The sequence below is a fragment of the Saccostrea cucullata genome, unplaced genomic scaffold, assembly GCF_032062105.1.
Source record: "Saccostrea cucullata isolate Sc308-1 unplaced genomic scaffold, CSIRO_AGI_Scuc_v1 ctg6, whole genome shotgun sequence".
Taxonomy (NCBI): Eukaryota; Metazoa; Mollusca; class Bivalvia; order Ostreida; family Ostreidae; genus Saccostrea; species Saccostrea cuccullata.
The window spans coordinates 153,125-166,646 of record NW_026938995.1 but is presented as its reverse complement, the minus strand read 5'-3'; the positions used below and the strand labels follow the sequence as shown (position 1 = coordinate 166,646).

At 31.7% G+C, this 13,522-nt stretch overlaps 2 protein-coding genes across 2 annotated transcripts; both read left to right on the top strand.

The window, feature by feature from the left end:
- The first annotated feature begins 340 nt into the window (after positions 1-340).
- LOC134252018 (neutral cholesterol ester hydrolase 1-like) lies at positions 341-4,429 on the top strand. Its single transcript, XM_062734437.1, has 4 exons — positions 341-487; positions 1,580-1,670; positions 2,105-2,195; positions 3,433-4,429. Exons 1-4 carry the CDS (start codon positions 341-343, stop codon positions 4,220-4,222), a joined length of 1,119 nt encoding a protein of 372 aa, XP_062590421.1. The 3' UTR covers positions 4,223-4,429.
- An 891-nt stretch (positions 4,430-5,320) lies between these two features.
- Positions 5,321-10,749, top strand: LOC134252017 (uncharacterized). Its single transcript, XM_062734436.1, has 9 exons — positions 5,321-5,566; positions 6,670-6,879; positions 7,251-7,328; positions 7,510-7,653; positions 7,956-8,057; positions 8,739-8,858; positions 9,062-9,170; positions 9,398-10,182; positions 10,537-10,749. Exons 1-9 carry the CDS (start codon positions 5,524-5,526, stop codon positions 10,602-10,604), a joined length of 1,659 nt encoding a protein of 552 aa, XP_062590420.1. The 5' UTR covers positions 5,321-5,523; the 3' UTR covers positions 10,605-10,749.
- Positions 10,750-13,522: the final 2,773 nt, after the last annotated feature.

Here is a 13,522-nt window from a genome sequence, read left to right as displayed (position 1 = left end):
TAACTGGAGCTTGTTTATTTTATCAATTTCATACACAATTTTCCAATGAATTAAATGTAGCCTGAAATGTTTACATGTAAAATTTGAACGCAACTACGAATTTGTAAAATAATGTTTTGACAATACTGCAGTGCATCTAATAAGCACGGCTAAAGACGTGAAGGACCTAGAACTCCACTGGTAAATATTAGTTACCTGAGTACATTGATAAACGGTATTTTCTCTAGAGAAGTGGACAGGCAAAAGCCTGTCCACTTCTCTAAACAGAATATGATAACCGGTCAAATTTACCAGATAAGCCTCTCTTAAACCAAAATACATTTTACAAGGTGTTTACAAAATGAAGGTGTTTTATGTATGTACTTTGATTGTTTTAGTTTTCTGTGTTCTGTTGTACTCCTTTCTGGATGTACGGGTACCAGAACCTATTGAGGAGAAGTTCAGTATCAGGGTCATGGAGGGATGTATGAAAAACATCGGCCATTTTGTAAGTTGAATTTAATCTTTATTTCGATCATTCGTCCTAGACCATACACAGACTTTACTGTTTATTACGAGCAAACATAATAAATGTAGTTTAGATATTATTTTGGTTAAAAAAAAAGAAAAAACAAATTCTCATTCAAAAAAATGTTGTTTAAATCTTATGACTATTAGTCAGTAAAGATTAGTCCGTTTTGTATATTTTTTTTGCTTTTAATCGATAAATTAACAATTTCAACACACTAAAACATACACAAAGCAAAACCAAACAAACATAAAGACATAAACAATAGTTAAATTTGTAGAAACTTCACATATAATCTGACTAGATTTACACACTCGTGAGAAGCAAAGATAAAAGTCGTATCTTATCAAGGGGTAACACCTTCCGAACACAAAAAAATGAAGACCACCTTTATTGTGTTGGTCTCCTGTGTCCTGCTGTCCTTATTGTTAGATGTACGGGTGCCAGAACCCATCGAAGAGAAGCTCAGTGTCAGGGTGATGGAATGATGTTTGAAAGGCCTTGGTCATTTCGTGAGTCACATCCTGTTCCTAAAATAGTTGATGACAGCACAATGATTAATGTATCCCTAACTTATTTGAGGAACATTTGGATAAACTGAGAGTATAAATATATGCGGATTCCCAGTTTGACGTCTTTGGTAAAAACTTTCGTGTTTTGTACTGAAAATCAACTATTATTCGCCTCACGTTTTATTTATTCGCGATCCGTCAGTTTGGAATCAATCTGCGAGGATTAATTTACGAGAACGAGAAAACATTAACTAAAATTACAAACAAATCAAAAGTTCAAGGCGATTGATATTCGTAAGTTAAAGTAGAAATAAATTCAAAGGCAAAATATTCCTGTCTGAACCTACATGTAGCCTCTATCTAGTGCGCCACGTTTTGTGATTAAATAAACTTGTGAATACAAATGTAAAATAACAAAACTAATAATCAAGTCACAAAATATTAAGTCAAATACCTAATAAGCAAAACAATGTTTCTCCAGGACTTCTGTAGTTGATTGGATGTGAAAAGAAAAAAAATGATCTTATTAGCAACACTTCAATTTATTTTGTTTTGTCAGATAGGTGTTCTGATTGCTCTTGGCATTACAAAACCATTTTCACCAATGTTGAAAGGAATTGGTAACAATACAAACGTAAAAAAACTTTGGAATCAAAACTAATAAAGGTAAAGCATTATATTGTTTTATACTTGTATTTAAATACCAAAACATGCTTCCAAATTGTGTGAAGAGTAGTCGGAAAACGAAACATGCAAAACGAATTTTTTTTATATATCTTATTTAGGAGTGTTGTTGAATACTAATATTGTTGTTAAGAAATTTTAAAATAAAAAACACGCATGAAACTTATTATAATAAATGTATTTTATCTAAATTGTTTTGTTTAACGGACAGGTTAATGAATGGGATACCGGTCCGTCTTTACGAGCCGTTAACATCTCTTCAGCAAACCAACAGACCTGTCTTTATATACATTCATGGAGGAGGTTGGACTTTTCTCTCTGTCGGTAAGTTTGAATTTGTCATATTCGTTTTAATGCTGCTTTTGAATGCTAAGATAAAGAATATATTGTATTTTTGCTTTGATAACTTTTAAATTTCTTTTCGTAGATAACTATGACCTCTTTAACCAAAGACTTTCAAAGGAAACTGGTGTAGTTATCATATCAGTGGAGTAAGATAATTGGCTTCATTTATTATCTTATTTTCAAGATATTTAAAGGAAGATTATACACTGATATTTTAGCTCTACTGGTCAGAGACCAGAAGAGCTTTTGCAATAGTAATGTGTCCGTCGTCTGTCCGTCTGTCTGTAAACACTTTTTCAAAATGCAACTTCTCTTACAATTTTGATCCGATTTCAATATAACTTAATACATAAGTAGACTATACTAAGATACATAATTCTCTTTATCGGTTTCTGATTTCGATGGACGGTGTTGCTGTGGTTACTAAAAATAGAAATTTCTGTAAAATTCAAAAAGGCTACTTCTCCTACAGATTTGGTCTGATTTCAATATAACTTGGCACACAATTAGACTACACTAAGATACAAAATTCTGTTTATCAGTTTTTGATTTCGATGAACGGTGTTACCGTGGTAACTAAAAATAGAAATTTCTGTGAAATGCTTTTCAAATGCAACTCTCCTACGGTTTTGGTCTAATTTCAAAAGAACTTTGAAAACTCTTTCAAAAGTTCTTTCAAAAGAACAAAAGACCACAAGAAGACTACTTTAAGCCACATAATTCTGTACAACCGTTTTTGATTTTGATGAACATTGTTACCGTGGTAGCTTAAAATATAAATTTCTGAAAATACTTTTAAAATGCTATTCCAAATACAGTTTTAGTCTGATTATAATATAATGTGGCATGCAGGTAGACTACACTAAGAAACATTATTGCCTTTTTAAAAAATTCTTCTTTTCATGAAATATCAATGATGTTGCCATTGTAACTAAAATTGAAAATTCTGTTAAATTATTTTAAAAGCTCTCCTACAGTTGTAGTCTTATTGGAATATTGCCACAAAAAAATGACTTAATCAAGGATCATTATTTTATCTATCGCTGTATTAAAGTTTCAAGTCCCAACTGCTACTCTTTTCTTCCTTTGTTACAAGGATAAATCAGTAGAGCAACAGTATCGACAGAGACTTCTGGTTTGTATTTCGTAATGATAGTTTCTTATATATCTCTCTATATGTATTCTTAAAAAATTAAGCCGACCTTTAAAATTCGCTTCTTTTTTTTAACTCAGTTATGAATTGGCAAAGATGGTGCACCTGTTAATTAACAGTCAGCGAAAATATTGAGTTTTAACAAGAAATGCAGAATATTACAATATTCACTAATGTTATAATTAATTTGCTTTTTTTTTTTTTAAATCTAAACATTTTTTTTCGTTCAGATACCGACTGAGTCCTCAAAATCCTTATCCAGCTGGATTGGACGACATAAGAAATGTTGTTTCATACGTCTTCAATAAGGCTAGGAATCTTGGAGTTGATCCAGGCCGTATTGCAGTAGGTGGAGACAGTGCTGGCGGGAATCTTGCTGCAGCAGTTCAACTTCGCTCTGAAATGCGCGGGAAAATAGCAATGCTGCTTTTACTGGTGCCTGTTTTACAGGCGGTGAACATGAAAACAATCGGGTTTATAGAAAATGTAGAGTATCTAAACAAAAGTATTAACGATCCACAAATGACAAACTTTTTCTTGAATTACCTTAATTTAGATCATTTATTGTGTGGTGCGTTTCTGAACAATCTTCACACGTCTGCTGATTTTAAACGAGGGAAATACAAGTTTTTGTTTGATCAGCAGAAATATTTACCTGATAAATATATACGATCCAAGGAGCTTAGACTAAAGAAACCTGAGGTTGAATATATTGGCAATGAAACTTTATTTAAGGAACTGAAAGATAAACTAACAGATCCTACCATCTTTCCTTTAATGGCATCTGATGAAGAACTGTCTCATTTCCCGTTTACATATATTTTGGCTGCCGGATATGATTTGATCCGTGACGATGCAATTATGTTTGCAGAGCGTCTTAGACATCTTAATAAAGACGTAGAACTTTCACATATAGCTGATGGTTTCCACAACGCATTATTAATGTTTAGTGGTCCTCTTCAGACGAATGTTGGAGTGAGAACAGTTAATGACATCATCAGAGTGCTTAAAAAACTATAGCAACATGTAGAGAGTGCTACCTATGTTCTTAATTTAAATAAACGGTTACAAACATTTTTTTAAGATGAAGTGATATTGCATTACTTGATATTGTTATTGTAGCACATAAATATACAATACCTGTATATAACGACAATTTAAAGTAACAACTCTTTCGAGAGTACATTTATACTACCATGTGGAACAGCATCCTCAAGAACTACGTCAATGGATATACAATTAAACTCAAATTCACAATGATTACCTTCCTTTGTTTATTCATCTTCTCCCTCTGAAAAGATAACCGGGGCAATGTAATAAATGATTGATCAACAACAACAAAGCCGTCGAGCTTAGATAAATACCAAATACAATAAAAGTGTAAAAAATTGTACCGGTTTTCAAGTTTCATCGTAAGTATTATTCAACTTTAAAGCATAGGAATCTAAACGATGGTTGTAATCAATTACCGGTATTACAAAAAAAGAGAATTGAAGAACACTATGATTATCGATTAAAAACAAGGTAAACAGTTAATCTGTGTTGACCAAACAAAGGTTTCTAAAAAAAAAAAGTTGATGCAAGGTGATGTTTGGTGACAATTTATTGACTTTGAGTTGGTCCATAATCATGTATAAATTTCCACTGAATTTAGTTCAAAATATCCCCCCCTTCAACCCCCCCCCCCACAAATAGTAATGGCGGCCACCTATTTTTAGATGCCTGACAAAGACGAACGTTAACAGGAGTATCTATAAAAATATAAAGAATTTGGTAAGTATGTAGCATTATCAAAATAACTCGAAAATTATCTGATTGAAACGATTTTTTAACAGAAATAAAAAAGATCTTCAAATAATTTTTACTTTAAAAATATTAATATCTTGTGTATATTGGATATACTAAGCAGCCTTTGTTATAAAGTTAATGTCATGTCTATAAGTTCTAGTTTTTTTTCGGTTTGAGGCCTCAAACCATTCCAATTATATTACTAATGCCTTTCATTCAAAATCAAAAGGAAACATTTAATTCTCGTACTGTTTGGGTACTTATATGTACACAGATCATGGTAGAAACGGTAATTCCACAGTGATATACAAAAACTATTTTCATAAAAAGATATTCTGAGGCCTTTCATCTGAGAATTTCTTTCTTTTTCAGGAAAGGTTCATTCCTGTTCTAAAAATAGTGTTGGTTCGCATTGTGTGTCATATACTGGCAAATCAATTAACAGTCTAACTTCCTTATTTAGATAAACTCTGTTTCCCCAAATAGCTTATGTCGTTGGATTTTTGTTCATAGTTAATTCTTTAAGATCAAAGATGAAAGTGATATTTTGGATAACAATTGCACTCCTACCCATGGGTGAGTATTGTTATTAATTTATGCTGATAGTCAAGAAATATATACATATACAGTATAATTTGTCCAATCCGGCTACCGCCGGTTCCATAAAATTTGGCCGGATTAGACAGAATCCGGAGTGCAGGAAAAATCCAGGAAATTATCAATTTCGAAAATTTTCATTGTTTATTTACAAGTACATCATATACATATTATTAATAAAATTAAATGAAGAAATCAATCAATATTTTGGAGTCTAGAAATTATAAAATAGCCTCACATGACTTACTGTATTTTCTTATTTGTTCACGAAGTTTGAAAGTCTGGTGAAATGTTACTTCAATCAAAATATACATGCACGCATAATATAGGCCTACTATGTATTAAGCGGTCCGGGTTTCGCTTGTCAAAGAACTCATTCAATGTACCGGGGTATTAACAGTAATGCACAATTATTAACGATGTGCTAATTACATTATTAGATTTTACTTTTATTTTTTATGTAAAAAATTACGTCTTCCCACACTGTTATGGCGCCATTTTGAAATGCGTTCAATTTTCGATCCCGATTTATATTTTGATTTGTAAATCGCGTATTTTGTGTTTATGTTATACTGTGGTAAAAGGAATTTAAAACAAGGTTAATTTTATTAAAATTGTAATTTAATCATATAAAATATTTTAAGTGGACTGTGTCACCGCCGCATTTCACTTTCGTCTCATGGCACTAATCATGCTAATGTAAACACGGATTATCACATCCAGCACGAAACGTGTTAATTGCTTTGAAGTAACTCGGGTGCGGCCGGATTAGAGGGAATAATTACCGTTAATTATGAGCAGTTGGGACCAGTATGGCCGTTCGGAATACAGAATAGACAGTATCCGGACTACACAGAATTTTTCCTAATGATTTTGTTAAAGAAGTGCATGGGACTAAATTTTATAGACGGAATGGACAAAAGTCCGGAGTACTCAGAGTCCGGATTAGACAAATTTTACTGTACAATGTTTTATTTGGTAAACTTAAAATGATACTCATTAGAAAAACAAAAATATAACTGCAATTCATACCTTTAAAATTTGCTTCAATACCTTTTTACGTCATTGATACTTTTTGTCAGTGTCATTCGGAAAAACACAAATGTTGACAACAGAGCACCCAATGGTGTGGCATGATGCGGACAAGATTTGTCACAAGAAATTTAATGGGACCGGGTACAGGCATCTGGCGGGTGATATACCAGACACGACCATGTTCTATAGCCTTCAGGTGATAAAGGACTACGAGAGTTTCTGGCTTGACAATATTGCTTATGACCTGGGATGTAGAGGCAAGAATTACAGAGTATGATCTCTGGCCTGGGGCCGTGAAACTCATACGAGCTCAATTTTGATCTCAGTCACACTTCCATCAAAGGAATATATAGTGGAAAAGCGTGACAGAGATCATAAGTGAGCTCGTCTAAGAGTTATGGTCCCCAGGCTTGCACTGATTTACAATAAAAATATCATTGTGACTTACAATCCACACAAATGCAATCGATAAATTGCTCTATACAATATGCCTGTTTCTTTACGTGTTAAAAGATTTAAAAAGTAGGTATATTTACTTTTCTTTTCACTGTAAGGCATTTATTTATATTAATGAAACTATAAACATTAATATAACAATTCCAGAGTGTTTTTTTTTCCTTTGCTTTAGATGGAATATGTTCTCATGTAATAGAAAGACATCGACGATTCCTCAGCCACGATGATCTACCCTATCTTTGTCAAGATGGTGAGAAATCTGACAAGCACTTTAATCACTAATGCTTGATGAAATTATAATATTTAGAAAACCGTTTTTTCAATGTTAAAATATAAAATCAACAAAAAAAGTACCAACCACCAGGAAGCATTATCAACCTGAGAGGCATCATGGAACCTTCTAGATTATTTATCTCCTTTCTTAATTATAGCGAACGGAGAAGTAACTATACGAAAATACTGTGGATGGAACAGCAATATTCTCAACGTCACTTATTCTATGATTGGGAAATTACGACAGGAAATCTCAAGATTTTTAGCCGGAGAAGAATTTATCGTCAACAGCATTGCTTTAAGTAAATATACATATGAATATTTTCATCTTTAAAAGGCTGTGAATCTTCCTTTCCTGATTAAAATAAGCAAATCAAATTTCAAGTTTATTAACCTATTTATAAACCATATTTATAGTAGTTTTGACAAGTTTCTATACAATATTCTTCATACGGATTAATTAGATTTTTAAAAAAATCGAAATAATAATCAAAAAGTCAAATGGACAACCCTTCGTGCCTTTGCTTTAGTGTATATTGTAATTTAATACTGTATTTTAATATATCTACATGTAGATTATAATTACATACATTTTCTTTCAAAGATTCAACAGAAGTCAAATGCACAATGGCAAGGAAGCATGGACAAGAATTTCGGAGGATGTACACAAAATGTAACGAATTCCACAAAGCCCTTTGTGAGCATGGTAAGCCTGACACAATTTCTCTGAGAAATACCGTTTAATCCCTATTAACCGCCCCTGCCCCTATAAGCGCCCCTAAGGGCTTTTTCAATTGTCAAGAAATAAGGGCCCCCTGTACAGTGATTAAAATCATCTAGAATCATATCAAAAGTCTGCCAAAATTTGAAGAATTAGTGAAAATGAAACTTGTCTATTATTAAATTTCTCGATGGAAAATGAATCATTAAGCATAATTTGGTTGGATTATCTTCACTTAAAGTAGAGTTAGACATTAATGTAGTTGTTCTTTGAATTTATTTATTTTTTAAAAAGATTTTTTGAAGTTAAAATATGACATTAAATATACCAAAATAACCGCCCTCTTATCGCAATTTTCTAAGCGCCCAGGGCGGTTAATAGGGATTATACGGTAGCTATTTGATTTATTATATATTTTCCGTGCCTTTTCATAACATGGGATGTAAAATAAAGTTGTGTGTAATACACTCTTACCATATATTGTATTACTCATATTATTCAAAGGTTATCTTTTTTAGCTTCAAAATCAATATTTTGAAAACTACATGTTCATGGGCTGTGTGATTTTAAGGTATTATTCAAAACTTAATAAAAGAGCACTATGATATCACTCATTTTCGTGAGAGGTTATTTTAACATTTTCGTTATTATTTGATTTCTTAACAGATACAAGTTATTCGATAATGGTTTCCACAGTTGAATATAGAGAAATTAAAAGGGAATACCAAATCATTTTTACTCCACATTCTGCTGAGTCATGGAATTCAATGAAAGACAGAGAAGAGGGTATGATAGTAAAAATTAATATAGAAAAGAAACTTAGTTATATGCTACAAACCTTCTCTTTACCAGCTAATATTGAAAGCATTATTGATTTAGTCATGAATAATTTAATAAATTTAATAAAAAAAAAAGTATTCAGTTAATTCAATAATAAAAAAAATAATGACTTACTTTTTGTACGTGAAATTTCTACACGTACTCAATAGATTCAACAGATTCCACAGGGTTTCAGGAAATAATCTGGACAAGTTTATCTATTGCTGTGGTCGTAATGGCATTTTCTGTCTGCATAGGAGGCATAATTTTCTGCAAAAGGTAATTTGTTTAGCAGTACAGAAATGATTGAAAATTAACTGCTAAGTGAATAACATAATAATGAATGTTATCTCATAGAAAGGTTATTAAAATCTGTATTTTGCAAAAAAGAACAAATTACATGTATTTATTGCAAATATGCATTCGCAAATTCTTTGTTTTGTTGTTGATATAAACATAATATCTCTGTAAAAAACAACATTTAAATAAATTAAAATCATTTATAGAAAGAATATAAAAATGGACAGTGTTTATGACACCATATTTATGCGTCCACGGGGTGGAGGAAATCGTTATACTATTCGTATCCCAACCGACCCAAACTCACCTATATCTGAGCCAGCAAACCATCTGCTTCCGACATCTCAATCCGTAGTTAGAAACCCCACACCAACTGCACCGACAACCAGAAACCCTACATCTCCACCAAGAGTCGACAGTGTACAGACACTAGCGTCATCTACTCTATCATCAGCAGATACATCTTCATCGTATGTGGACGATGTTCGTTATTACAGAAATTTTTCATATGAGACTCCACCAAGTGTAGCCCCGTCAGAGGCTCCTAGGATTGAAATTCAGCCAAGTGCACCAGCTGCTTCAACGTCCGGTTCAACATCTGGACGACTTTACTGTTCATCTTGCAGAAGACACAGAAGAAGGCGTGATTTTCAACGAACGTCCTCAAACTGCACGAGTTGTTCCTCAGTGCACTCTGCATACACACAACCTTCATCGAGGTTAGCAGAGAGAAATGTTTCACTTGATACAAATGATTCGTCTTCCTTAAGATCACAACGATCATCAAGAGACACAAATGATACAAACTCTATGAGGTCGCACCGATCACATCGTTCCAAAAGAAGCCATCATCATGGTTTATCAAAGAAGTCTCGCCACAAGGTGGAAGAAGAATATTTTGATACTGGTCAGATAGCAACACCAGGACCCTCAACTGAAACTGGACACGAGAGCGGAGGATCTAACAATTTACTCAGAAAACACAAATTAGGTAGTAATTTTTTTAACACTCAAATTATAAATAAAGTTGTGTTCCTCTTGCTGAGTAATATCTATTTCATAAATATTATCTGTCATGCTTTTGAGCAACGATATTAGTCTTCTTTGTATCCGGATAAAGCAACAGCACGATAAAATACTTAATAATAAAGAGATGTAATATATATGTATACAAATACCGGTATATACTCCCCTAATACATATTTAATCACAATTTGGTAGAAAAAATGAAAAGCAATGTTTGACAGTACAATAAAAGAATCAATTGAGAATAGAAAGAAAATAAAATAGAGAGAAATGCAAGCAATTTACATCTGAAGGCACTAACAATATCTTGTTTTTGCAGTGGATCGGATACAAACGTCAAGCGGCTTCAGAATGGTTAAAAGGATGTTTTCAGTTGATTTAAAGTAATGGAACAAGAAATACCGACGCTAACTGCGAAGTAATTTGAAATGGAAGATGAAGACTCGAATTCTCTGTAAAAGTGTGTTCTCGTAGATTCTTTTAAGATACATGCTCATAAAATTAGTAAATAAGAAAACCTACCCTAGTAAAGATTATTGGTATAGTGTGGTCCTCCAAAAGATTGATAACATACACGTGATCTGATCCTACACGTGATCTGATCCTGCAGAGGACCATCTTTCATTTATATCATAAATGATCGTTTATATCAGTTCTTACTCTCGTCAAAAAACCGTATGTGTATTCAAACAGTGAAGTCCGAAAATCAAGAAAGAAAGAAATATCACTATAATTCCAACAAATATCCAAAAATTAAGATTTTCAAGGGAAACGAATAAACATATTTAAAAAAAGATATGTTTTTATTTTGATAATTAACCAATAATTTACATTTGTGTAATAGTAGTGAACAGTCATGTGTTGTATCTGATATCAAAGACTTCTAAAGTAAAAGGGAATAAATCCCTTCCCATCACAACGATTTTGATATTTTATATGTCATCTACAGAAAGGATCATCGAGTGCATTCAAAAGATATTTTTTAATGAGATTGTATTTAAAAAGCACATATTTTGTTATTGTTTTCAATTTGAGAAAAAAAATAATTAAAATGCACATATCATAATTTAACATGTTTGAAATGTATACAGGCAACTTCGCCACATATGATCCTCATATGAAAGGCAATGCATATATGTGGATCATATGTGACTGAATTGCCTATGAAAATATCAGGTTTAGTATCAGAAAAATGCAGAATTAAACCTCATATAAACGCTTTTATTTTTTTTCAAATATTTTTTTCTGTCCTGTAAATCCAAAATTATGGGTTTTCAATAAATCAGACGGTTGTGAAACGGAGTAAAATATTCACATGAATAGTCTCATCATACTGTAATAATTTGATAACAACCAAATGTTTTTAGTAAATTATTTGACTCTGTACGTACTTCAATTAAGGGAACTTTATCTCAGTGTTAAGCGATAAGTTTAAATTCAAATAAGTATCGGCTTGTGTACATGTTCTTCAAATCTTATTGATATCTTTTTTTGTAAATTGTGTGTTTCCGTTTCTCTTTCAAAAAATGAGGCGAAAGTATAAAATCATGTGAAATTTCCACATTTATTTCCCTTTTAGTATTTAAATTAATGCAATATTCTATGAGTTTTCCTTTCATGTGAACAATATTTATAAGTTAGAAATTCTGAAAACAAAAGTAGTTTACATGATGCATTAACAAAAGTATTACCAAGTGGTCAAAGATTGTGTATGTTCCTTATCATGAAGGGACAAATGGAATATCCATATACAATTAAGAATGACAAAAATGATTAAGCAATAAGTAATAAAACGCTAGATAACATTTCACTTAATAATAGAGTGTCATTGCTGACATGGTGTTTATATCGACCATAGTATTTGCAGAATCCCGACTCTAAACTTGGGTTTTGATGTTCTTGTATCATGAACGTATTTGTCAATAGTTTGTCTCGTTTTAGAAAATGTTCGTATGGAGAGCGTGTATCTTTGTAGCGAATTATCTGAAACACATGAACTCAAAATGCTGGTGATAATGGTATATTGCAACAAAATAAATTGAATATTCAAAATTTAAAATACGTGAGTTGTCGAATACAATTGTTTTCATCATTTTCATCATTAGGTTAACATTAATGAATTAATACAAGAAAAAAACTAAATAATAGTTTACTATTGTTTACTATAGTTTACTATAGTAAATCAAAGTGTAAAATTTATCACTATAGTAAATCAAAGTTTTCAAAATTTTCATTATAGTGTCAAAGTGTTCACTATAGCAGATCAAAGTTTTCAAAGTGATCACTATCGTGTCAAATTTATCATTATAGTAAATCAAAGTTTTCAAACTTATCATCGTAGTAAATCAAGTTTTTCCATAGTAAATCAAAGTTGCCATAGTGATCACCATGGTAAATCACAGTTTTCATTGTTATCACTAATGTAAATCAAAGATTTAAAGTTATCACTATAGTAAATCAAAGTGTAAAAGTGTTCAATATAGTAAATCAAAGTTTTCATAGGGTTCACTATAGTTAACTACAGTAATTTATTGTTAACTATAGTATTTTCTTGTTAAGGAATATCCAAATTTGAAAGAGATGTGTTAGACTCTGGGTTGCCTCTGAATTCGAGTTCAAAGAGATAAACTACAGTATCGAACCAAGTAAAAATTAATATTGTTAATTAATAAAACTTCCTCAATATATCTAAAGCTTGAGTTGAAGGCGACGGCTGGAGTATCATTTATTTCTTGCAAAAGTTTTTGAATATATTCTGCTTTATATTAATGCAAACATACGTCTAATATATAATAATGGGATTAAATGGTAACCATTAGAATTTAGTTTTGGAAAACTTGAATTTCTAATCTATGTAGATATTGTCTACCAGAAAACCAAGCATCTTTTAAAATCATCCTTTATGTGTTCAAGATTCAAAAAAATGGCAGTGATACATATTTTCTAAGAGTTGTTATAAAAATCAATGTCCCCGATAAGTATTTGTTTAATAAGGAAGTTTGATTAAAAAAAATAATTTCTGTGAGTCAGAAAATTATAATTATTTGTGTGTTCATAACATACTTTTTCTTATGCTTTGTCTGCAAATACCTTGTGTGCCATATTCTTTATGTTTTAAAAAAAACCCACTGAGACAAACGTGTACTCGCACAAAATGCCAAGTTGATGATACTGTCTGATAAAGTAAATATTACATGTATAATGTCTTACTTAACAAATACCCCTGTTATGTTCAATACTTCTTTAAAATGTCAAGTACCAGAATCCTATAAAACTATATATATACAGAGTTGATGCTTTGGACT